Source organism: Larimichthys crocea, chromosome X (assembly GCF_000972845.2).
Source record: "Larimichthys crocea isolate SSNF chromosome X, L_crocea_2.0, whole genome shotgun sequence".
NCBI classification, from domain to species: Eukaryota; Metazoa; Chordata; class Actinopteri; family Sciaenidae; genus Larimichthys; species Larimichthys crocea.
The window spans coordinates 12,612,356-12,636,024 of record NC_040020.1 but is presented as its reverse complement, the minus strand read 5'-3'; the positions used below and the strand labels follow the sequence as shown (position 1 = coordinate 12,636,024).

At 42.0% G+C, this 23,669-nt stretch overlaps 2 protein-coding genes across 5 annotated transcripts; one reads left to right on the top strand and one right to left on the bottom strand.

Annotated features, from left to right (window-relative positions):
• Positions 1–25: 25 nt before the first annotated feature.
• Positions 26–15,878, top strand: tmc6b (transmembrane channel-like 6b). 4 transcript variants are annotated; one of them, XM_027282740.1, is made up of 23 exons: positions 1,898–2,013; positions 2,156–2,219; positions 6,508–6,699; positions 7,732–7,865; positions 8,125–8,292; positions 9,211–9,375; positions 9,466–9,574; positions 9,669–9,753; positions 10,704–10,961; positions 11,584–11,780; positions 11,877–12,021; positions 12,168–12,323; positions 12,464–12,487; positions 12,614–12,762; positions 12,866–12,947; positions 13,064–13,161; positions 13,266–13,361; positions 13,445–13,520; positions 13,938–14,071; positions 14,643–14,819; positions 14,969–15,047; positions 15,154–15,240; positions 15,328–15,878. In XM_027282740.1, exons 3-23 carry the CDS (start codon positions 6,644–6,646, stop codon positions 15,340–15,342), a joined length of 2,490 nt encoding a protein of 829 aa, XP_027138541.1. In that variant the 5' UTR covers positions 1,898–2,013; positions 2,156–2,219; positions 6,508–6,643; the 3' UTR covers positions 15,343–15,878. The 4 variants fall into 4 exon arrangements, with proteins under 4 accessions (XP_010743303.2, XP_019115714.1, XP_027138541.1 ...); XM_010745000.3 differs by having other exon boundaries at positions 1,900–2,013; positions 12,611–12,762; XM_010745001.3 differs by lacking the exons at positions 1,898–2,013; positions 2,156–2,219 and adding an exon at positions 26–162 and having other exon boundaries at positions 12,611–12,762.
• A 90-nt stretch (positions 15,879–15,968) lies between these two features.
• On the bottom strand, positions 15,969–23,669 carry notum1b (notum, palmitoleoyl-protein carboxylesterase b). The gene is made up of 11 exons (XM_010744999.3): positions 22,894–23,669; positions 20,807–20,859; positions 20,607–20,702; positions 19,963–20,023; positions 19,111–19,169; positions 18,570–18,672; positions 18,286–18,477; positions 18,108–18,205; positions 17,869–18,016; positions 17,724–17,771; positions 15,969–17,022 (listed from the first exon to the last, which is right to left on the bottom strand). The coding sequence occupies exons 1-11, from the start codon at positions 23,265–23,267 to the stop codon at positions 16,683–16,685; spliced, it is 1,572 nt and encodes a 523-aa protein (XP_010743301.3). The 5' UTR covers positions 23,268–23,669; the 3' UTR covers positions 15,969–16,682.

Below are 23,669 nucleotides of genomic sequence, written 5' to 3'. Positions count from 1 at the left end.
ACATAGACAGCATCCCTGTTATTTGAAACCAGGGATGCTGTCAAGATAAAAGAATATCTTTATACCTGCTTACTCCATGCCAATCAGTTTTTATTTAATCTTTAGCAACATCTCAAGGGAAATACTCCACTACAAGCAAAAGGCCTGCATTGGAAACTTCACGTAAGTACAGGTTCAGACAAATTGTGCACCGTTTCTAGCCAATGCTCCTGTTTGGACATGTTGAAAATCTACTGTGTTCATTTTTTATGTTTGAATTAGACAAACTGGTTACACTGCTGTTACCCACAACAAATAGACACATCAAGGTTTTTAAATGTAAAAAAAAACAAAACATTAATTAAGCAAGTGAACCATGATTGTGAATATGTAGATAACAGATGAGTTATGAAGGCTTTTTTTCAGGACAGCACAAGTGTTACTAATAGTGCACAGACTTCAATAAGACATGACAGAGTGACAGTGAGCTAACATGCATAAAACCCCTGAAACTTTCATTTTATTATTTACATTTGTGCTTTTTGTAGTGTCGTGTCACACTGTTGGCTGTAAAAAAAGGCATATGGAGACTTATTTATACAGTGTCAACATTGGCAGCAAAATATCCTCAATCATGACTTTTTTTTAAAAAGCCCATTTAGTTATGGTCTTTTACTTGGCAGTACAGTTAAATTAATTTGTAAGAGTATGAGGCAGGCAGCCTGACAGTAAGTCACACAGGTAATACTTTTTGTATATTTGTATTACCTTTATAGGCTTCAGCATTTTTCTTTGAACAGATGTGTTATGCAATTTCATACTCTAGTTTGAGCTAAGTTTTGCTTTGGCTTTCTGTGTAACCATTTATACGTCACTTAAAGGACCAGTGTGGAGGATTTAAATGTATTTCCTGGTGACACCCTACACATCACATTAACGCTCAGCCTTTATTGAACATATTTTGATTAATATCTGCACGTTTAAAATATTCTGCACACTTGTGTACAGCTCTTTTCGTTCTATTTTTTATACTTTACTTGACAATAAACCTGATTCTGAAAGCTCACTGTGATAAAAACATAGTTATTTTGGTGCATTACAGGAAGCAAACAGTCACAAACTTGGGTTTTAAGATGGACAGTGATTTTAAACTCGACCGGCAAATCGGTGCAATAGTTAAGTCCAGCTTTTTTAATCTTAGGCAGCTGGAAAAGGTGAAGCCCTTCCTTGCACAAAAACATTTTAAAACAGTAATCCACGCCTTCATTACATCGCGGCTGGATTACTGTAACGCACTTTATCTTGGAGTCCTCCCTCGCACGTCTCCAGTTAACACATTACTCCCATTTTAGCCTCTCTCCACTGGCTGCCTGTGCATTTTAAAGTCCATTTTAAGATTATTTTATTTGTTTGTGTTGTTCTTATGTTTTATGTCTTATATTTCATGTTCTATTTTATGTACAGCACTTTGTGACAGCTGCGGCTGTCTTTAAAGGGCTTTATAAATAAAGTTGAGTTGAGTTGAGTTGAGTTATTCTTATTTTTAGGTGTTTTTGTTTTACTAATAAAACATGGCTGTGCATATTATAATTGATTCTGCCATATTCTGTACACAAAGCCCATTAAATCGGACACACTGTATCTTTAAATAACACATTTAGTGTGTGTGCCTTTGTGTAGCGTTGTTTCAGGACAAACACCGGTAGAAGGGGTTCAAGCTTGAATAGGACTGGACCAAGAGTGGCAACTGCGCAGGGTTCAAATTTAGGTTACCTCGATATCAGTAGAGGGTCGTGCCTATGGATTCACGAGTGTATGGTAAAGCAAGACAAGTTTCAACACAATAACTGGGATTTTTTTTTTCATCACTGTAGATTTAGCTCTCGGTTTTAGCGTTTCATGTTGAAAAAGTAGAAACCCAACACCCCTCTGAGAAAATGGTTTCATCCTCGGCTGTCCGGTTGCGCGTGCAGACTATTTTGACTGACATAGTCGCGAGGACAGACTCAACGGGTTTTTCAAGTTTGTGATCTGGTAAGTGTGCATTTGTTTGTCAGCGTTTGTCACTTTTTCAGCTGTAATTTAGTTTAATTCAGCTGCCAGTCGACTTATAAAACCGCAGATTTGTTGTCACCTCTGAAGTGCATTGTATCAACTTCATAAAAATCACTGACAGGTTGATAAGCCCGCAGCAGACTCACCGTGTGAGCTAGTCGACAGCAGACAACAACACAGGAGAGGTCAGTGTGTTTAAAAGAAACAAACTTTATCACTTTATCACTCACTCTGTCGTAATATGGGTGAGCTTGTTCAGCAGGAAGCCTGTGTGAGTAGTTACAGACACACAATTTCGGGCTTTTGACGTGTGTTGTGCAACTTGAGGCTGGTTTGATGGACTCTGCTTTCTCACTTGGTATACGAGCATTTTGCCACATCTTTGTTTTAGCACAGAGGTTTCCAAAAGTCATGTAGCCAGCTTTGAACCTATAATTTGGTTGGGTTTTTTTTTTTCTGAATGAAGGCGGGCAGGCATGTAAGTATTATGGGCTTTAGAGTGCTATGACAGTGTAATTGTGTGTGTGCATGCATGCCTGACCGTGTTAGAGACAGCAGAGTGTGTGAATTGCTTGACATTTTTCTCTTTTGTCTGCCCTCATCTCCTAGTAGCCAGTCACTAGTGCCTGCTTCCCCTGTTGTCCTTGTGTTTTTAATATCTACCTTGCTCCATAAACAATTTACAACCTTTTTCTTCCTCTGCACTAAAGCCTGAATTGCACGTCTGTCTCCTCCTCTCCTCTCCTGAGGCAAACTGATGCCTAACTCATAACATAAGGCTATTTAAAATACAAGCTGCCATGTTGTTTTACTCTAGCTTTGTGCCTCTCTGCTCCCTCGATTGTGTTTTTTTTTCTCAGCACTCTGGGAAATGATTGCCATGCAGTTGTTGAAAGCTGTCACCGTGGACAGATGACTTTACACCCCTCCCTTCCCTTCCTGCCCCTATGCGTCACCCTCATGTCAGCTGATAAATGCTGTTTGCTTTTAAGCTGGAGAATGTCTACCTATGCAATTTTAGATCAGTGCCGTATCTCCTGTACGTCTTGCAGCTCTAGCGCACATCTTGTCCTGCTTTATTTCCTTTTTTTTGATGGGACAATGTTCTGTAATTAACTCATAACCCAACTTAAACTCACATTGAACCACTCTGTCTTCTTTGTTTTCCCAGCCTATTTTATTTGGCAGTAGCGCAGCTCCACTATGACCCCCTGTCAGGCTGTGCTGCATGTTTATCCCACCCCCTCAATATCCTGCTCGGGCTCTACTGTCTCAGAGGACAGCTTCAGTATTTGTAATCACATATACACACACATTAAAATAAGACACAAAGCGGTCACTATGGCACTAAACGCTCGTGTTGGGAGAATGATCGGCCACGCCAGCAATGCAGTGATGTGTAAAGGCTGTTGTGTTTGCTGCTGTGCCCTGTGGAAATAAGAAACGGACTGATTTGAAATCGAAAAGAGATCAGCTCAACAAATATATGGAAAAGGAAGGGGATTTTTTTTTTTTTAAGGAAAGTGTAACATGATCCTGGAAACTTTGGCTAATGAGAAGAGTATGTTTGAGAGAGAAGAAGCAGATGTGTGGTGGATTGCTGAAACAGGGCATTAAAAGAATAAGCTCCGAAGAAGGATGGTGGTAGAGTGACATTTTTGAGCCATTCAGTCAGCGTGTTGGCTGATATTCAGGGCTGCACCCTGCTTCATACGTGCTGCTTACATCATATTCACTCAAGATCTCAACCAGGATCACCGCCACCCTCAGTAAAAGGCCATTGCATCTAAAATACTTAACCAACAGCTTGCATATGTAATGTGGCTGACGATGGTTTCATTCTTTGTGGTGGAGTGCAGAGTGAGCCTTTTACTGGGAACTGAACTACCCAGCTTGGTAAAAGCAATTGTCTAAGTCAGTTTAAGAATGAGACAAACTTGTCCTTACCTCTTAGGTCTGTGTGCAGTTTGAGAGTTTGTTCAAAGGTGAGCTTAGCCTGGTTTGGCTTAATTACTGGATGTCTTTGAGATCAGTAGGTACGCTACAAGCTGGGGAAATACCCCTTTGTGCTACAGAGCATTGAACCCTTAGATGTTTTCACAGGAACATACATACAACGCCCCAGGAGGCACATCATTATTTGGAAACTAGTGCTTCTGCTGTGGGTACACGTAAACAGGAAGTGGATCTGACGTTTAATACAGCCTGAACTATTCTCGCAGTGAACTTTTAGGGCTATTTTTCAGAAAAGCTCCTAGTCAATGCTGGCCCCAAATTCTACTTTAACTCGCAGGTGTTTGACCGCGATCAGTTTCTATTACTCTTTTTGTCATCGGCTGAGTTACTAGTTCTTGTTTATTTCTTCTTCTTTTTTTTTTTAAAGATATTTTTTTGGCCTTTTTCAAGCTTTATTCTTTGACATAGAAAGCTGAAGAGTGACAGGAATGTGGGGAGAGAGAGATGGGGAACGACATGCAGCAAAGGGCCGCAGGTCGGATTCGAACCCTGGGCCGCTGCTCAGCCTTCGTACATGGGGCGGAAGCTCTACCAACTGAGATAATTGACGCCCCAAGTTCTTGTTTATTTCTTTATTTCAATTAGTTTGATCAATAAAATGCATCACTGCAAACTGCAAACCTGTTTCTGATGGAAATGGAAACACACACACTTTGAATATTATTATTTTTTAGCCAAATAATCTCAAACTCACCACAGGGACGTTGTATATTTGAAGTAAAATCTACAAACGGATCTAATGATCTGTTCACATATTTACAAGCTATAGGAACGCCCTAATCCAGAGATCCTGGAGAGAAGGTGAAACACACTCCACACCTACTGACTGCCTGAGGAGAGGGAGTGATCCTGGAGCTGTTGGCAGAACAGCTGTGGACTGTGATGAATTACAAGTTCATATGTTTTTCACCCTTTCTCTAGTGATCTGAATAAGTTGTTTCATTTGTTGCTTGTTAGAGATAAAGTTGCTAAGATTATATAGGCCTATAGTCCATGATGCATAAGGATTTCATTTGTAATGATACATTTCTCTACTGTCCCAGACGCAGGTGCTCTTTTTATTGTACTCAGGATGACAGGTCATCCGGTAACTGAACTAAACCAAACCACAAATAATGATTTAGAATCATTTTCTCATACAACATTAGATCTAGGTACTTGAGAACACATCTTTGGTTTGAATATTGTGGTATTGATCCTTATGCAAGCCTCGGCTGGGGTCTTTCTGTGTAGAGTTTGCATGTTCTCCCTGTTTCTGCATAGTTCTTTCCGAGTACTCTGGCTTTCTCCCACAGTTCAAAGACATGTATTTAATAGGTTGACCGGTGACTCTAAATTGGCCGTAGGAGTGAATGTGTGTTTGTCTCTTGTCCCTGTGATGAACTAGCGACTTGTCCAGGGTGTATCCTGCCTCTCACCCTAAGTCAGCCTCGAACCTTGAAATCTTAAAATCCTTCCCTGCTCATTGATATTCATCATTGCCCACACTGGCTTCCTGAACACAACAGAGCTGCAACAGTATAAACAGACATGACACAAATCCATCTGTTTAATGTCCCATTATATCCTCTTAACTGAGCAGCGGCCCCATAAGTGTGAGGTATGTTGAGCTGTTTTTTTTTTTTTATGGCCCACAATGATGTGAAGAGCAAATCATAAAGCAGCATTTATAGTTGCTGATTGTGTTTTATTCATCCATAGTCTCTGCTCTGCTCTGCTTTATCGAGGCAGGCTTAGATAAATCTCCTAAAGAGGTTTTATGAGTCTCTAATGAATATCTGGATTCAATTTCCTTAAAATCCCAAACACCTCTATAAATTTGTTTTATGACTTCTGTGATCGTGTTTTGAGGTAACCGGATGTGTTCTCTCTGGGTCTTTGATGAAAGTTTTATATGCAGTTGTTTCACATAACCGAGGACAGATTTTTTTTGGACTAAAACGAGGGCCTGTTAAAAAACACATAGGAACCAATGTACTTCCTCCAAACCTCTGTATGACACACTGACAATGCAGCATTCTGTCTCGGCCCATGAATATTAATGTGACTGGTGACTCTGAGCCATCTGACCACAGTCCTGATCACAAGCAGGGTCACAATGACACTCTCATGAGTCCGGACAAAATGACATAATCTTTCAAGACTTAGCACTAATTGTGAAAGATGAATGTTGACAGCGTGCAAAGATGGAGGCACTGAATTTCAGACAGCAGTCACTTGTATCACAGATCACATATTAATACAAGGTGTAAATGTGACCTTAGGCTGAAAGTGCCATAGTCAGATATCATGTATCCAGTGCTCGAGGTTTATTTCTTCACTGTGCAGTTCAGGCACACAGGACAAGCAGTAACATGTCGAGAGTTCAAATTCCAAGACAATCTGCTGGCATTTCTCCCTTTTGCTCACTTCCCACTTCTCCGCCTCCTCCTTCTGTTTCCCCTCCTCTCTCTGCAGGTACAGGAATAAACACCATGGTGGGAGTGGAGTGCAGGTCTGAACAGGTGAGGGTGTGATCCCTCTGCGATTAGTCGACAGAGAGACCGACGGCCGGACAGATCGAGATCGTCGCAGGAGATAAAGAAGGAGTAGAATGGCTCGAAATGTTAACTTTGACCTGAGCCACCCTCTCATGGAAGCTGGCCTGGAGTGAGTGTTACAGTAGTCCTCTCTATCTTTTCACAGTTCTTCTGTTGGTTTCTGTGTTTCTGTTTCAAGCCAAGTACCTAGAGCGTCATAACACGAAGGCTGTGAGGAGGGAAGAAAATAAGGAAGTGAGATGACAGAATTAGTGATACTCTATGATGCTAAACGGGAAGGCAGATCATGATGCACACTGTGTCCGGGGGCTTTCATTTATGTTTGTGTTTAAACCATGTGACCAACTGCTAACCTCTGCTTCATTGTCCTCATATAAAAAGGCTCATATTGTTTGAAAGGGTGAATGTGTGTGTTTACACTCTGTCAGAGTGACTGTTTCCCGTCCTCTGTGTGGCCCTCTTCTTTTACATTACATTACATTACATTGCATTTAGCAGACGCTTTTATCCAAAGCGACTTACAGAGGAGGACATAAGCTGAGAAAGGTGTAAAGGAGCACAGAGTAGTTGTTAGTTTTGTTAGGCTTGTTAGGCAGGGAAGCATTCTCGAAACAGAAAGGTTTTTACAAGTTTTTTAAAGGTAGAAAGGGATGTTGCTGTTCTTGTAGCCGTTGGTAGGTCATTCCACCATTTGGGGACAACCACAGCGAAGAGTTTAGAGTGACCTCGCTTTGCGAGGGGCGATGGTACAACTAGACGGTTCTTCTTGTCCTATCTGTGTCTGTACTGTGTCATTAGGAACTGGACCTGCTGTATCTTCCTTCTTTAAGACAGCACCGCGTCCAGTCGGCCTTGACTTACAGCACATCTAGATAACACAGGAAGTCACACTGAAAGCATTCTGGGCTGCACTGGTCACAAATGAATGAAAATGACTTCACAGACTATCCCTGGGCTGTTTGGTTGCAGTTTCCCCCCATGAGAGTACTGGCTACTGAGTCAGTAGGTCATTGTGTTTGATCTGTAGTCCTGAGAGCATTCTGGATCTTTATCTTTGGATCTAACCCGTGTTTGTAAGCCTGTACCGCCCTCTTTTCCTTTGTTTGTATTTGTTCTTAATGTCCATGCACCCCTCTGTCAGGAGCCCAGTGGACGAGGAAGTTGTTCATGACTCGTTCAACCAGCTGATAGCAGAGCAGAGCCGGAATGATGGACTGTCCGATGCCTTCGAGCTGCAGCGGCTGCAGAGAGACCTGGAAGAGGAGGAGCGTCAAGGTGTGGTTGAGAGCACATTAGATGCATGTCTGCATGTGGAGAGTTGAATTTGTACAAGCTAGGTATTATGTCAATATTATGTTGATATTGTGATGTAAGTCTAGATATATGGGACCTTGTTGTGTTGTTTCATGTTGTTAAATAGTTATTTTCTGGTCTCAAAGGCTGTTTTAGCTTAATAAAATTTAATGAAAATGAGTTTAATGACTGTCATATTTAATTTTATCTGCCCTTGTTTTGTTGTCTTTCAATTTCACAGACGATGTCCCCTACCTGTCCAGCCCTGGACATGAGTTTAGGGGAAACAGGCCGGGGCGAAGGGACGTGGAATGGTATGATGGTGAAAGACACGTAGACCCCATCATAGGTGAACGTTGGTCCTCGGCCACCTTGAAGGTCCTGTCCTCCATGCCGAGTCGCACCATTGGTGAGTCCTGCCGAATGCCGGTGAAAATACATACAGAGAGTTTTAATTTTAATATTAATTTATTAGATATGGTCATAGCAATATCATTGGAACTGCAATAAACAATTATGCACTGTATTGATCCATAAGTACCCCTATAGTACCATACTTAACCAACAAAGTAAGGCACTAGCATGGGCTGAACACACTGGGTGCAGGGGTGCCATGCTGCACATGTTGTTCTCTGATTTGAAAGCTGGAAACAGTTGTCTCAGTTGAGCGGAGTTTCATGGGGAAGCAGTCTGTCTGTCATCTTCCTATCAGCGTCTCTGGCAGGTCAGGTGGTTCAGCTTGTTGCTCAATAGCTGTTTGCAATTGCCATCTGAAAATAGGAAACCTAGAGCGGAAGATAACTGTTTATCTTTGAGTACTTATATTTAGGCATTTTTATCACAGGATGGTTGTTTCACTTAAAACTATGCAAAACATAGAGATAGTGAAGACAAATCCTGAAACCAGCAGACTGAGAGACAGCTTCATGCACCAGGCCATCAGGATGCTGAACTTCCTCCCATTACTGCCCCCCCTTCCTTCTCCGCCCGCTGACCCCACGAACTCTGGACACTTCTGGACACTAGCTTGTATATATTGTATATTTTGTTGTATTTATTTATTGTTGTTTTATTTCATATTTTTATTTTATAGTTATTTTTACATCTTCACTTATATTTTGTATTTTATATTTCATGTTTAGTGCAGAGAGAAACACAATTTCAATTCTCTGTATGCCTTGTACATATTGCAGTATTGACAATAAAGCCAACTTGAACTTGAAACTGTTGCCTTTGATTGCAACAAGAAGTTGTTGGCAGAGCGCTTTCGAGGGAGTAAATGTCGCTGATCCGATCTCTGAACAGTCTGATCCTCTTAATCTGTCAGGTCGCAGCAGGGGAGCCATCATCTCTCAGTACTACAACAGGACCATGCAGCTTCGGAGACGCAGGCAGAGCAGACCCTCCATCCGAGACTTCTCTCACTCCGCCAGGCCGAGCATACGAGGCTACGGCATGGAGGTGGACGGTACAGACGCAGAGGGCACAGAGGGTGAGGAGAACGACGAGCGCAGATGGGACTACAATAAAACCGCGTCAGTATTTGACAAGTTTATAATTTAAGCTGCGCTGTGTGTTGCAGTGAGCAAGAGGGAACGTTTGGTGAACAACCTGCAGAACCTGTCAGCGAGCGACAGAGTCAGGATGCTCCGAGCCATGCCTCTCAGCGTGGCTGAGAAGAGCGAACTCAGGTAGATGTGCTCCCTGTTCTCATTATTACTCTTTAGACTAGCTGTGTTTTATCTATATGAGTCTGAACGTCTCTCTTTGTCTCTCTGTCTACAGGAGGTTAGCACTACAAAAGGAGAAACGCACAATTACCGGGAGTAAGATCCCCTGTTGCAGTAGATTAAAATATTACATCATCATTGTAAGTCACTAACGCAATCGGAAACATCTTTCTGTCTTCTACTTCCTGAGTTTCTTTTCCATTTTACATCAGCATTTATTTAGAAATCAGTGAGACACTTTACAGTTACAGATTAAAAGGCCATTCTTGGCTTTGCTGCAGGTGCCAAAACATTCACACCACATGGTTCATTTAGTATCTGTCTCTTTTTGATTGATCTTCATCAGCAGGCAGAGTTTGCCCAGTTTTCATTCAATTTTTTGAGCACTTCTTGTTCATGTTGGCTTAAAAGTCGAGACTGAGTGGTTCACCACTAAGAAGAAAGAAAACTACAATAATTACCTTTACCTGGGTCATCCTCATCAGTGTCACTGAGGTTGTGATATCATGGAAAACACAATCAATCATTAGTCATGAATCATGCTTACAGCCTGTAAGCCAGGCACAGTAGCAAAGTACATAATGTACACAGCAGAAACACAGGGACAGTTTCGGTATGTGCTACAAATCTTATAACAATCATGACATCATCTGTCTAGACAGCGTCTTCATGGTTGTTCCTGTTTTAAGATATTGTTGATGAAATGTCGAGATGTTGAGGTGAGCAGTGAGCTCTTAAGCACATGTAAATTAATATCAGTTCTTTCAAATGATAAACACATAAAAAGGCACCACATTTTCTTCACTACGGTTCTATTCATGTATCAGTGGGTAGTAAAGGAAGTAGTTGCTCTTATCACGCCAGTGTGATCGCTCTGTTGCGCAAGCTTTTACAGCTGTGAGTGTGAGTCACATAGTTCAGACTCTCAAAATGTAAACGACAAACACACAACACACATTGCTCTATTTTTGTAGTAGTTTCTGTTTCACTATTTCTTTTTTCTTAAATAATAATATATCATTTAATATGAAAGTAATTGTTGGTTCTTCTATTGAAGTGATTTTCCCTCTCACATTTTGTCCCCCTCTAGGCTTTCAGACAGAGTTGGTACAGCTGGCTTTCCTTCATGCACTCCCTCCAGCTGTGGCAAGTAGCACTCAAGAGAGTGAGCGGGCGTTTTGGCACAGGAGTCCTCTCATACTTTCTGTTCCTGAAAACCCTGCTCTTCTTCAACGTCTTCTTGTTCCTGGTGACGGGTTCGTTCCTGGTGTTGCCTCAGGCAGTGCACCCTCCAGAGCTGGCTGCGAAGCGACCCTCCTTCTCTGGACTGGAGCTCCTCACCGGAGCGGTAAGCTGTGTGCTGTGGTATTATTGCAACACCTCTTAGACACTATGAGGTTCATACTATCGTTCATGTATTGAGAAGTTGTAGACTGGTGTAGTCAACAGCTAGAATTAAAATCCCACGATATAATACAATATTTTGCATTTTGTTACCACACTTGGATATTTAAGCTTTACTGAATAGAACGCCTTCATATTAGAAAGCTGTTTTCACAAGTCAAAAATTGTCTCTGTGTTCACCTTAAATCTGAATTTAAGACGTGTGTAAACAAGTTTGATTTTGTGACATCACAGCAAGTTTGGAAACCATTTATGATTCAATATGCTGCTTGTGTGATGTGGAAACTTTAAACATCTATTACATACATTGAGAATGGACTGTTTAGTGAAGTAAGAGACATTTTATGTTCACCAGTTGAACTTTTAAAAAATATTTGCATATTCACAGATTCTGGATTTGTCAGCGAGGGTGAAGGAGTAGATTTATTTTCAAGAATTGTTAGCCAGTTAATTCTATAGGGGAAAAAAAATAATTATACAGAATTTTTTATGTCTTTTTAAGACATTTGTTAAGTCTCTTTGTAAGTTTTGACCCAAACCTCTTTCTCTGTCTCTTTTTGTTTCAGGGCTATTTCTCAGACACAGTGATGTATTATGGATACTACTCTAACTACACACTGCAGAGCTGCAGGGATAACGTCTCCATGCCCAATGGAACCAGTATGGGCTGCGCATCGAAGCAAAACTCTTACAACATGCCGCTTGCATACTTCTTCACCATAGGAGTCTCTTTCTTCATCACGTGTATCATACTTGTGTACAGGTACAGTGTCTGACTAAACACAAAGTATACCAACATAACTGGTTTTAAATGTAATAATACCTCACAAAGCATGTTAATGTCAAATTTCTTCGACAGCATGTCAAAGTCGTTTGGTCAGAGCTTCCGAATCGACAAGTCTCACAGTATTTTGGCCGTGAAGGTCTTCTGTTCCTGGGACTTCAAGGTCATAAAGAGAACCTCTGTCAAACTCATGTCGGAGAATATCTGCACGCAGCTCAGGGTACGTGTAATCACACTCACACACACTTGACTCGACAAAAACACACACTGCCTCTTTGTGTCTCCTTCTTTATTACGTAATTGTCGGACAGGAACGTGATGATTCAATACGTTCTTTTCCCTCTCTCTCTGATTTCCTCTCTTCAGGAGCTCCTAGCTGAGGTGAATCATAAAGATGCCAACAACACTGCGTGCCAGAAGCTGTGGAGACTGATGATTCATGGACTGGCATGGGTCATCTGCATAGGAAGCACCATTGGCTGTGTGCTTGGTATTTACTACTTCTCGGATTACATGCACAAGGTAAGCAGGGTGGTTTTCATGCTCCAAAGTGCTCCAGTGATCTCAAACAAACTGCTGATCAACTTTGTACCTAATTTGTACCAAACAGTACTAAACATTATTCAACATCTCTTTCTGTTTCTGTTGTTTTGATTTTAAAGAGCATTTATGAAGGACTTCAAGAGGTGAGTTCTTAGTATCAGCGTGCTGTTAGTTGTAGTGGATGGAAAAACACAGTTTAAGAAGTCATTTCTTACCACTGAAAGATGACAGCCAAAGAACATCATCTACTTCTCATTCTCTGACAGAAGACAACAACTTTGCTGGATGAGGCCAGGCTGCTGGCTCTCCCTGTGCTGGTGTCCCTCATCAACCTGCTGCTTCCCGGCCTGTTCAACCTTGCAGCCTGGATGGAGGACTATGACTCGCCTTCTGTGTGCGCTTATGTTGCCATTGCCAGGTACGAGCTCTGCTCTCTGGACTGGACGTAGCGAGTTTACAGATGTCAGAGTTAAAGAACATGCAGAACTGATGGTTTTGGTTGTTTGCTGTCTTGTTTCTAGAAACTTGATGTTAAAAGTAAGCGTACTTGGAGTCCTGTGCAACCACTGGCTGCTTAATGTGACTGCTGACTCTAAACTGACGGTAACATAAGTGACGAGAACTCATTACCACTTTCACACAACCAGAGCTAATGAGTTAATGTTGGTCAGGTTGATGTTTGTTAAATAGCTGTTCTATTTTGCAAACATCGCCTCCAGTGCTGGGAGAGTTTTGTTGGACAGGAGCTGTATCGTTTCCTTCTTATGGAATTCATCTTCACTCTGCTGGACACCTTGTTCGGAGAGCTTCTTTGGAGGTTGGTCATTCATGAAAAGCCCTCCATCTTTTCTTTCTTTCTTGTAGTTTTTAAATTCATTGTCACTTAAAACATTGTGAGCGTATATTGTTATTTTCCTGCAGGTTGTTCTCTGAGAGGGTGCTGAAGAGAAGGAGAAAGCCGGTGTTTGATATCGCCAGGAACGTCCTTGAACTCATCTATGGGCAGACGTTGGCCTGGTACAGTACTTACTGTACAGACGCACACAGTTATGTTAAGTCGGTGCTTTTGGGTAATGACAGTGAACTTTGTGTGTTTTCAGGTTGGGTGTTCTCTTCACTCCTCTGCTGCCTGCAGTGCAGATTCTTAAACTCTTGCTGCTCTTCTACATCAAGAAGGTGATTTAAATGGAAAATTATCCTATTGAAATGTTAAAAATAAAGCTTAAACTGACACAACAGTTAATTTTATAACAAGTTGTCATTTGATTTCCCATGTTCTGTTTTAACATTATGCTTGAAATTATTCTCTGTAATGGCGTGCCTTCAGAAACCCTCAGCCTAATAGATGGCTTCAGCTTTTTGGCACCTTTTGACCCTGGATCTGTGTCAGTATCATACAGTATGTGAATACTGGTTCAAGACAATTGTTGAAGCTCTGATGTCTTGAGCATTAAAGTACATTTGTGACCTTAGAAACAGTAGTTTGATAGCAAAAGCTCAGCAGACCCCTGGTGTTCATCAGATTTCTGTCTCCTGACTGTTGTGATGGAAGCAGTGACCTTTGACCCTGGCCTGTGTTTGTTCTCCCCACAGAGCAGCGTGATGATGAACTGTCAGGCTCCCAGGAAGCCGTACAGAGTCAGCCAGATGACCACCATCTTCATCACCCTCCTCTGCTTCCCCTCCTTCCTCGGTGCTTCTGTGTGTGTCACATACACCATGTGGAGGTACGCACACATACACACACACACACTGACAAAAAACATTGCCAAGAAGCAAATTTCATGTCTTGTGTTAACCCATCCTAATCAGAATAATAATTTAGTTATTGATATGTTTAAAAGGGGCTACACGACACCTTTTTAAGAAACAGGCGTACTTTACGCACACACACGGTTTAGCAATGTCATTATAAACATGTAAAAAATACAAAACATTTGTATTTCAAAAAGACAAACGAAAAAGTTTTCTGATATTTAAAAATAATGGAGGATGTCCTCACACCACGACCATGTAACACAGAGAAAAGGTTGTGCTCAAATCATCATTTTTAGTGAGTTAACTGCTAACAGTGCCAGGCTATGTTGCTATGGATACCTGATTTTAGATGAAGGCTTTAAACTGTTTACAAGAACTGTGTCTGAGGTGTCCTGTTATTAGATTTTAATCGACACGCAGCAGCTAGCCCAAATTAAGTTTTCTTCATGGCCATGATAAATTTCACCTCAGAAGGGTCAAATAAATAAAGAGCCTCGTGAGACTGTGCTGTGAAACTCAACAAACGTCTTCTGTCATCAGTATCAAGCCCTCCACGACATGCGGCCCCTTCCGCGAGCTCAAAACAATGTTCCAGGCGGGGAAGCGCTGGGTGGAGGAACTGGAAAAAGATAATCCCAACTTGTCCCTGCTGGCCAGGGCTCACTCCTACTTAGTGGAAAACCCCTTTTTCCTGTTTGTGGGAGCAGGCATCTTCCTGTGAGTACACACACACACACACATACAGTTTGGCAGGGTGGTGCTGTATCTGTCATAAAGCAAATAACAGTACAGTATCATACTGCATTATTATTGAGATCAGTGTTGGTTACATTAATCTGATGCACTCTGTCTTTTCTTTCCATCAGGATAGTCATCTACTTCCACTATCAGGTGGTGGACGGTCAAAGGAAGATCATAAACTTACTACAGGAGCAGATAGAAAATGTAACACTTCACAGCTCTGTTTCTCAGTCTGTGTATTTATAAAGAGATGACTATAAAAGAATTGGACTAATCTGGCTCACCTCCCTCTTTGCTTCTCTCTGTTCAGGAGGGAGAGGATAAGAAGTTTCTGATCACACGCCTCCAGTCCATCCATGAGCAAAAACGAACCCCCGCTCGAAGGCTCACAAGTCAGGTCAGTCTTTGCTGCTCTCGTGCGTTTTTTTGTCTGAAGCTAACTTGACACACTGACCTCATCTCTGTTGTTTTATTTCTCCTCTAGGACTCTGGCTGTTGAGATGTCTCCAGTAGATAAGTCTCCTCAATTCTCTGAGCACTGAGGCCTGGAGAAATCTTAAACCAGTGTGATAAGGAAGGACAACTGTACATAAGACCAAATTACATGTAGATTTTTAATTTGCAGTGGATTTTAATGGTTTTTGTAGCAAGGGGAAACATCATGTGAAACAAAGCTGTCAGTTTTCTAACAGTGCTGTTTATAGTTTAAATGCCTGAACTCAGTGTTTAGGAAGTTGAATGTTACAGACTGTATAATATGAGAAATCTTAAAACTGATTAAGGATCAGTAAACAAGATTTCTGTCAGCTCTCATAGAAGCACTTTTTTATATCATATCAACTGTGAACAAATTAGTTTTTATTCTTGTTTCTGGTGCAAGAAATGTATGCATTTCTTTAAAAATAATTCTATCAGTCTGTATGTTGTTGATAAACGTGTGATTATGAATACTGGAAATGTTTTATCATTTTTGTTTAAGGGTTTTAACTACCACTGTATTGTCATACATTTATAATTAAATTATGTTTTATCATATCACTTTGTATTTGTTTTTTATTAGTGCTCATGTAAGGTGTGTATGCACTACTACAGCACAAGAAAATATATGGTACAAACTCAATATAGACTTAATTTGTACTGTTAGCATACAGTTTTATCCCCCCCACAAACATGCAAATAAAAAGTTAAATGTATGGAGACACTGTTGCAGTAACTATGAGACATAAAGGATATTTTCAGTAGAAAAATAAATATACAAGCACTTTAAAGTAGCCTGAAGAACAAGTGATAGTCTTAATCTTTGTACCTTTTTATTAGTAAATATTACCCATTAAATTATTATTTTTTCCAAAATGAGAAAAAGCAGCATATTTGGTGGAGGGTAGAAACAGCAGCACCATAGATGTGATATGATCTGATCAGAATAGTTAGTTGACAGGAGAGAGCACCAAATCCCCAAAAACAAACTGCTGTTTTCAATGCAGTGCTTTCCCATCAAAATTATTGTAGACTACCACCATGACATAATGTACGGTACATATTCACTGTATATATACACACACTGTACCAACCTGTCATTGTATTTGTGTACACCTCACAATAATAGCATATCTACAGTATGTATACGTATTAAAACAAGGAGCATGTGATCCTGTATGTTGTGTTTAAACAGCTCAAACGTTCTGGTTTGATTGTATTCGACTCAATAGTCTCTTCCAAACTCTGCAGAGTTTTGTTTGAGTCGTTCGGATTGTTGTTGGATGTTTGGAAGTGGACAGTTTTTTCACTCGAGTTCATGTTCTTCCAACATCGCTGCACTTTGAAAAAAAGAAAGGCATCTTAGTTCCCGTTATTGAGCATGCCCAGTAGCGTCCTGGGGTCCATCCCCTGTTGCTGTGCCATCTTCTGCACGTCAAAGCCCACGTGCTTCAGGAACTGGATGACGCTCATCTCCTGTCCGGTCAGCTGATCTCGAATAGTCGGGCATGAGGGGTTGCAGTGAGGCCACGGGCAGCTGTCGATCAAACGTAGAGGGCAACCTCTCGTTGGTGGGGTCTTGTGCTTTTGGTGGTCGTTGGTGCTGTTGCTCTTGTTGTTGTTGTTGTCCTGGAGGCTTCGGTCCCAGCAGTGGAGGGCTCTGGGCAGGGAGGTGCCTTTCACCTGAATGTCCATCCAGTAGCTGCAGGGACAGATGGAAAGTCAGAGGAGGAGGAGCACAGGATGAGCAGATATCATGATATTATGATTTTATAACAAGAACTTCACCTCCCAAAACATCTATAAGAACATAACATATATGTTGTGTACAATTTGTATACTTGCATTTACTCTTTGTGTACTGTTTGACATGATTATGGACACTCATAAGCAAACAGCAAAAATCTGTCATGATTTATAATTTAAAATAATGTTGTCAGTGCTCTCTGGTGGACAAACTATGTAACACCAACACTGTTTCTCAAATCTCCAGTCAAGTGATTGATTGAACTCAGTAATACTCAGCCAGTGGCCATCGGACAGTTTTCTAATTTACAGTGAAATAAATTAATTCACACTGGTGATTATGTTTTGCTACATGTTCCTGGGCATTATTGGGAAGTTGCACATTATCAGTGACCTGTGATGTCATGTACACTTGACTTGCACGGAGCTGCTGCAACTAGATTTGCCGCCTGGCAAATTTGAGTGAGGACAGCAAATGTTGAAAGGTTCGAGAATCTCTGGGCTAACTTTTTATGCAAATGTTGAATTTACAGGATGCTTTCATTGAAGTGCTTAAGTACCTTGATCTGTCTGTCTGTATGTGACATGTTGAGTCATGTGTTCGAAGAAGTTGTTATTGGAGAAAAGTTCTTGTGTTAAGAGGGTTCATTTACTTACGTTCTGGTAATGAGTTCATGTGACAGACAGGCCGGAGCAAACAACGCCCTGAAAACACAGAAGCCAATAAACACTTTTATACTTTAATTTTCATGTGTGTGTGTGTGTGTGTGTTTGCATGTGTGCGTGTGTGCATTTGTCTTACGGCATGTCACGTAGCGTGTTCCTCAGCTCCTGTCCCAGGTTCTGTATGTATCTCCACTGGCCTTCGTGGACGGGCTGTCCGGTCAGGTGGATGTTGTCGGCCGTCAGTTGGGCCTCATCAAACAGCCACTGCACCACAAACACCGGGCCTGGACAGGAGAGAGGATGTACAGCAGGTCAGATGGACAGATGACAGACACCAGTTTCATTTTTTTAAAGTCGGGGTGCTTCATCACTCACTTTTTAACGTCGGGTAGAGTTTATATCCAAAGAAACAGTTCCACTCCTCTCCCACATGAGCCTGTCTGCAGCTCTCTGGCACCAAACTGCCCCAGTACCTGCGAAACAGCAAACCATCATCATGTACTCTTCAATCCCGCGTCAGTCCGTCATCCATCTGTCTTGTCAGCCATCCTACCTTATGCCTCTCTTTATGGCTTCAGTGGGGGCACAGCTGAGGGTATCCAGACACTCTGAGAATTTATACTGTTTGTTGTCCAGGAACCATCCGGAGTCAGCCAGGCCTCTGACCTGCACCCCTCGGTGGCCCTGCGACTCCAGCTGCTCTGCGACCTGGTCCACGTTCAGGAGGACACCTGTACCGCCCGCACTGGTGACAGGAAGAGTGCAACTGAGTGACTACCTTTGGTAAAACACACACACATACAGTAGTCGACACACATATATATATGCTGAACTGACCTGCTTCCTGCCAGAAGCAGAACTTTGGCGTTGTCCAGACCTTTTGTCAGCAGCTCGTTGACCACCTCCTTTATGATCAGAGAGCCCATGAATGCATAGTCGCCTGAGGACAAAAATGTTTTTAGAGCCGTGCGTGACACACTTCTCACTTCAGCTACTACTAACTACACATCATACAACTGTTCAAAAACAGAATTAAATCTCACAACCTCTTCTTTGTAGCATTTAGAAAGAGATAATTGATCTTGATTTCATGGAGAGATTGAACGGGTTTTCTCATCTAAAGGATGAAATAACGTGTGTAGGTTTGTAGGGCTGTAGCTCAAAGTCATGAAACATATGAGACACAGCGAAAGGCACAAAAAAAAACTTATTGAGACAATGAGCTCACAGATCAAAAGATGTCTGTATCTGTGACCTCTAAACTATTTGCTCACTCGCTCCTCATCTCTACCTTTAAATAGCTAGTACATCAATGAATCTTTCTTTTCATATCTTCGGCCAGATCTACGAGCTCACAAAGTGATTTATCGTGTCTTACTGTGATCTGTCTTCGGCGTGGCTCCGCTCCAGCCATCACTGGAGCAGTACGGGATGAACCTGCAGGAGAAAAAGAGAGAAAGAAAGAGATAGCAGCTTTTATATGAGCCGGTTCGCTGATAGCTGACGAATAAGAAAAGAAAAGAAAATAGAAGCCAAGCTGGCTACGCGACGGTAGACTGCACACAAACAAACAGTACAAGGGTGCGTTCAAAGACGGAGAGCGGTTGGAGGACGTCAGTTTCATTATCTAACATCTGCTGGAACAGAACAGGATCAGAACTGATGATCGTTTTTTTTTGTGTATGAAATGTGTGAAAGGATGATGAGTGGCAAAAACATCAGCGAAAGTAGCAAAAGTACGCTATGTGTGTATACTCCTAATGAACAGGCCGGCACCCCTTAAAGTTATTATTTCAATTTGATCTGAGTGAGTGTGGAACATTCATAGATGATGTGGTGGTTATATCACACTTGATACGATGTATGGAAATGACAGGCAGGGCATTAAACCAGTGAACTGCTGATCTAAATTAAGAGTCAATAGTCTACGGACTAATAATAAAGTATTAAGAGTAAAAGCATTCATTCTATAAAGAAAAAACTGTCTCTTCCAGAGTGCTAAATTATTGTAAGTATATAGAAGTGTTTAACTCTTGTCGATGGTCCAGGTGAAGCTTAGTAAGTAGGTTTTAACACCCTGTAAATGTATCAGATGTTAGATATTATACATATCGCTTTAATCTAAGATCACATTTTCACAAAAGTCATATAAATAACCAGTATTTAGGTCAAGGAAACAAGAACACATGAGTGCGTTAACTTATAAAGAGAAGGAGAGACGAGTTCTTACACCATGTTGGCGTTCCACCAGTGAGGGTTTTCCTCCGGCTGAGGAGACAGAATTCCCGTTCCTGTGAAACAGAGAGAGAAAGGTCAAACTTTCAAACGTCTTCATCGTGGAATCAAAAAAGCTTCAGTAAAAGTTTGTTTTTGTTTAATCTTGGTGTGTAGCTGTGACGTATGCTGGAGGTGTGTGTTTACTGTGTGTGTGTGTGTGTGTGTTTTCCCTAGCGGTCAATAAGTCATTAACTTTCCCTGCTTTGGTCAGCAATTACATGCATCCATTGAAGACCGCACCGGCCTCCGGTGTAAAGTGTACACTGAGAGGGCGGTGAAGAGAAGGAGTCATAAACAAACAAGGAGTCCCCTGATGGCTGCAGGGAAGGAACCAGAGAGTTTGCCTTGTGAAGATGAATGCAAACTCAGCTAAAGAGGAAACACAAACACGACTATGAATCTCGTTCATTCAGGGGAAGTTTTTTTTCCTCCCTTCAGGGGGGAAAGCGAAAGCTCTGAAGGGCTGTGCAGAGGTTTAGAAAACGCTGCACAAACACTTTCACACACACACGTGTGTGTGTGTGTGTGTGTGTGTGTTTGTGATGGTGTGATTGTCGACGATGCTGCACACAATGCAGGAAACGTGAGTCTTGTTACCTGTTCTGGTTTGTGGCCACTTGGTGGAGCTCATCAGTCTCCTCATCGTCTCGTACCTGCTGTCACAGGTCTGCCTGTTGAAACAGTACCATCCACCTGAGCAACACACACACACACACACACACACACACACATGTTTGTTAACAGGTCACACAGAGCTGTGTTTATGTTGTATGTCCAGTGTCGGGGTTCATCCTCACCTTCTAAGAACAGCAGCCACCTCTTGCTGCCTTTAGACTCCTTGATGTAGTACCTGCGTGAGAACACCAAAACAAATCACTGTGAATTTGTCATGCACACACACACACACCCACACACTCTCTCTCTCTCTCTCGCACACAGCACAACACAACACAAGCTCCAGGGGAGAGATGCTACCTTTGATCCTGACATGAAACATTTGGCTCTGATCGCAGTGCTAAAAATCTCAGCAGGAGACTGTTTAGAGGCTTTCAGAGCTCTAAATGATTATTTTTAAAAAAACATGAGGAGAGGAAACTCAACATGCTGTTGGCAGCGCACACACACACACACACACACACACACATAGAGGGTTAACAGCATGGGTGGCATAGGTAAAGGTGCACCTCATATACAGAGTCACAGAGTTTTCTTTTATAGGTGAGTTTGTCCTGTTAGCTGCACTGCCTCAACTGATAGAGAAGGAATGAGAAAACGTCCCTGCGCAATCCAATTGTGATTATTTTAGTCTACAACATCATAATACTAGATTTTTAGATTTTAATTGATTCCAAATACACGCAAACTTCGTTAACGCCATGACTAAAATTTAAGATCAAGCCGGACCCCCTCCTCTTATTGCAGTACCATTGACATGATGTCCACGTCCATCCCGACTTTTCTCTGCATATTTTGATAAAAGTGGAATGTTGCGCTGATGTTCATGAGGCACAGCAGTTGAGTCACTCCCTCATTCCGCTGTTAAGGCAAAAAACTAACTATTGTGGGCTGTGATCTTTCTTTATCAGTCTAGTTTAAATGATAAATATTAGACCCAACAACTTCAGTCCATCTGATTTAAATGAACTCATCCATGCAGGAGTAAAAACAGACTTCAGGTATACTGCTTAGCTGCAGAGTCTACATCTGATCTGGACCATTTTGGTCACATCCGAAGTGACAACTGAAGCCCGACTTAGCCTGTGCACCTTTGACCAGCACTCATTATTAAAATTAGGGTAGGTTACATATTTCAGAAGCGTTTTTGTTCGTGTTTTACACCCCGATGGCAATCAATAAATCAAGTGCTCTGACCAAAATAAATAAATAAATATTGTATCTGTGGCTGTCACTGGCCTGTAATGAGCCCAGCCAGTGGTCTATTGAGCCTTACCTGTATGAACTGACACATAAAGCTGTGTTTTGGAGGAGTGGCTTGGAAGGGAAGCCTAAAGGGTGAAGGTGGATGCTTTTAAAATCTATCTGTCTCCTACTACCGTCCCCAACCTACCCTAACTGTAAGGCTGTAAGGATGCCCAGTTGTCCCAGTGATGATGAAAATCAGCACCTATGGCTCTCAGATGAAGTGTCTGGGACACTTATTGACCTCGTGTGTCATTGAATATAGGCTTAATTCATTTTAATTGTCAGGTGTTCACATTCCAGGAGCCTCAACACTTCATCATATATATGCACAAACAAAATGGAGAGTCCAGTGGAGCCAAGACTTCTCGCCTGTAGCGACTTTTCAGAGCCTCTTAGAGACTTTATTTCAAATATTCAGACTATCAGGGAAATAAACAGTGTGGTGACAATGTATGATATTATCTCATCCCCATGCATGCTGCTCAGAGTGATCAGCTCTCTCTCTCTCTCCTTGCGTGAGCAGGAGTTGCATGTGAGGCACGTTTGACCTTTCTCACTCTCTGTCTCTCTCCGGATCTCTGCTTCGGGATGTTCCTGTAAACTAAAGGTTATGTAAATAGTTTATTTGAGCTTGTAAAAATGTAAATAGTTCGTCTCTCTCTCTCTCTCTCTCTCTGTACATTTACATGTTTTCCTCATATAAACATGTCCATGTGGTGAGGTTGTGGATATTTGGCTAAATAATAAACAGTTATTGAAATAATTAACAAAACTAAGTGTGGCTGATCTGTTTATTTATTGTTATTTACTAGCAGAACTTCCATAGGGGACCAGAGTGAGTCAATGAAGTGATGCCAGGTCTTGAATGTTATTAAACTATATGTATTATGTATAATGAATAAATATGAAACTTCTAAGTGACATGATGTGACCTACTGACAAAGTTCTGTTAGTCACTTACCCTGCAGGTGACCCGTCATTGCAAGTCACAGATATATTCTTCAAAAACTGCAGCTTCATGTCTTGATCCAGCTTCTGCGCAGAGCACGGGTACAGAGACTGCGCCAAGTTCTTAATCTGCACCATGAAGTTGTCCATGTTACCCTCCACGGCTGTAAAGTCTAGCGGGAAGCTCTCTGCTCCATCCACCCGTTCCCTGTTCGCCGGAGTCTGCTGCTGTTGTTGCTGCTGCTGCTGCACCCGCCGAGTTTGCGCCCGGCCGCCGGGCACTCTCTTCGCCTCCACCGGTGCGCTCATGTGGATGAAGAGCAGCAGCAGACAGGAGCGCACCGCGGACAGACCGGCCGAGCTTCTCACCACACCACGACACTGCATGTTACTTAAATGTTATTGGGGAAAAAGCTCTCTCGAGAAAAGTGTGTGCGAGGGGGTTCGAATAAGAAAACACAGCATATCCTAAGAAAGTCGTTAGAGAAGTGAAGAAGTCCTTTGGAAACGCGCGGAGACCTGCTGCTGGAAGTGATCGCTCGGGAAAGGTGTGCGGAGTGAACACAGGTTGCGAGTCTCCATGGTGCCTACAGAGATGGGGGATCTGTTTTAATCAGTTCAAGTCAAATGCACGTGTTGCATTGCATTCCCCCCCCCCTGCATCATTTCACTCCTAAAAACCGCGAGGAGCCAGTGAAAGCGTCATTACGCAGCCCAGTCTCACTGAAGACCTGTTGGCTCTTGGTTCAGGTTCTCATGAGCAGCGGACGAGGAGGAATTTTATTTCAA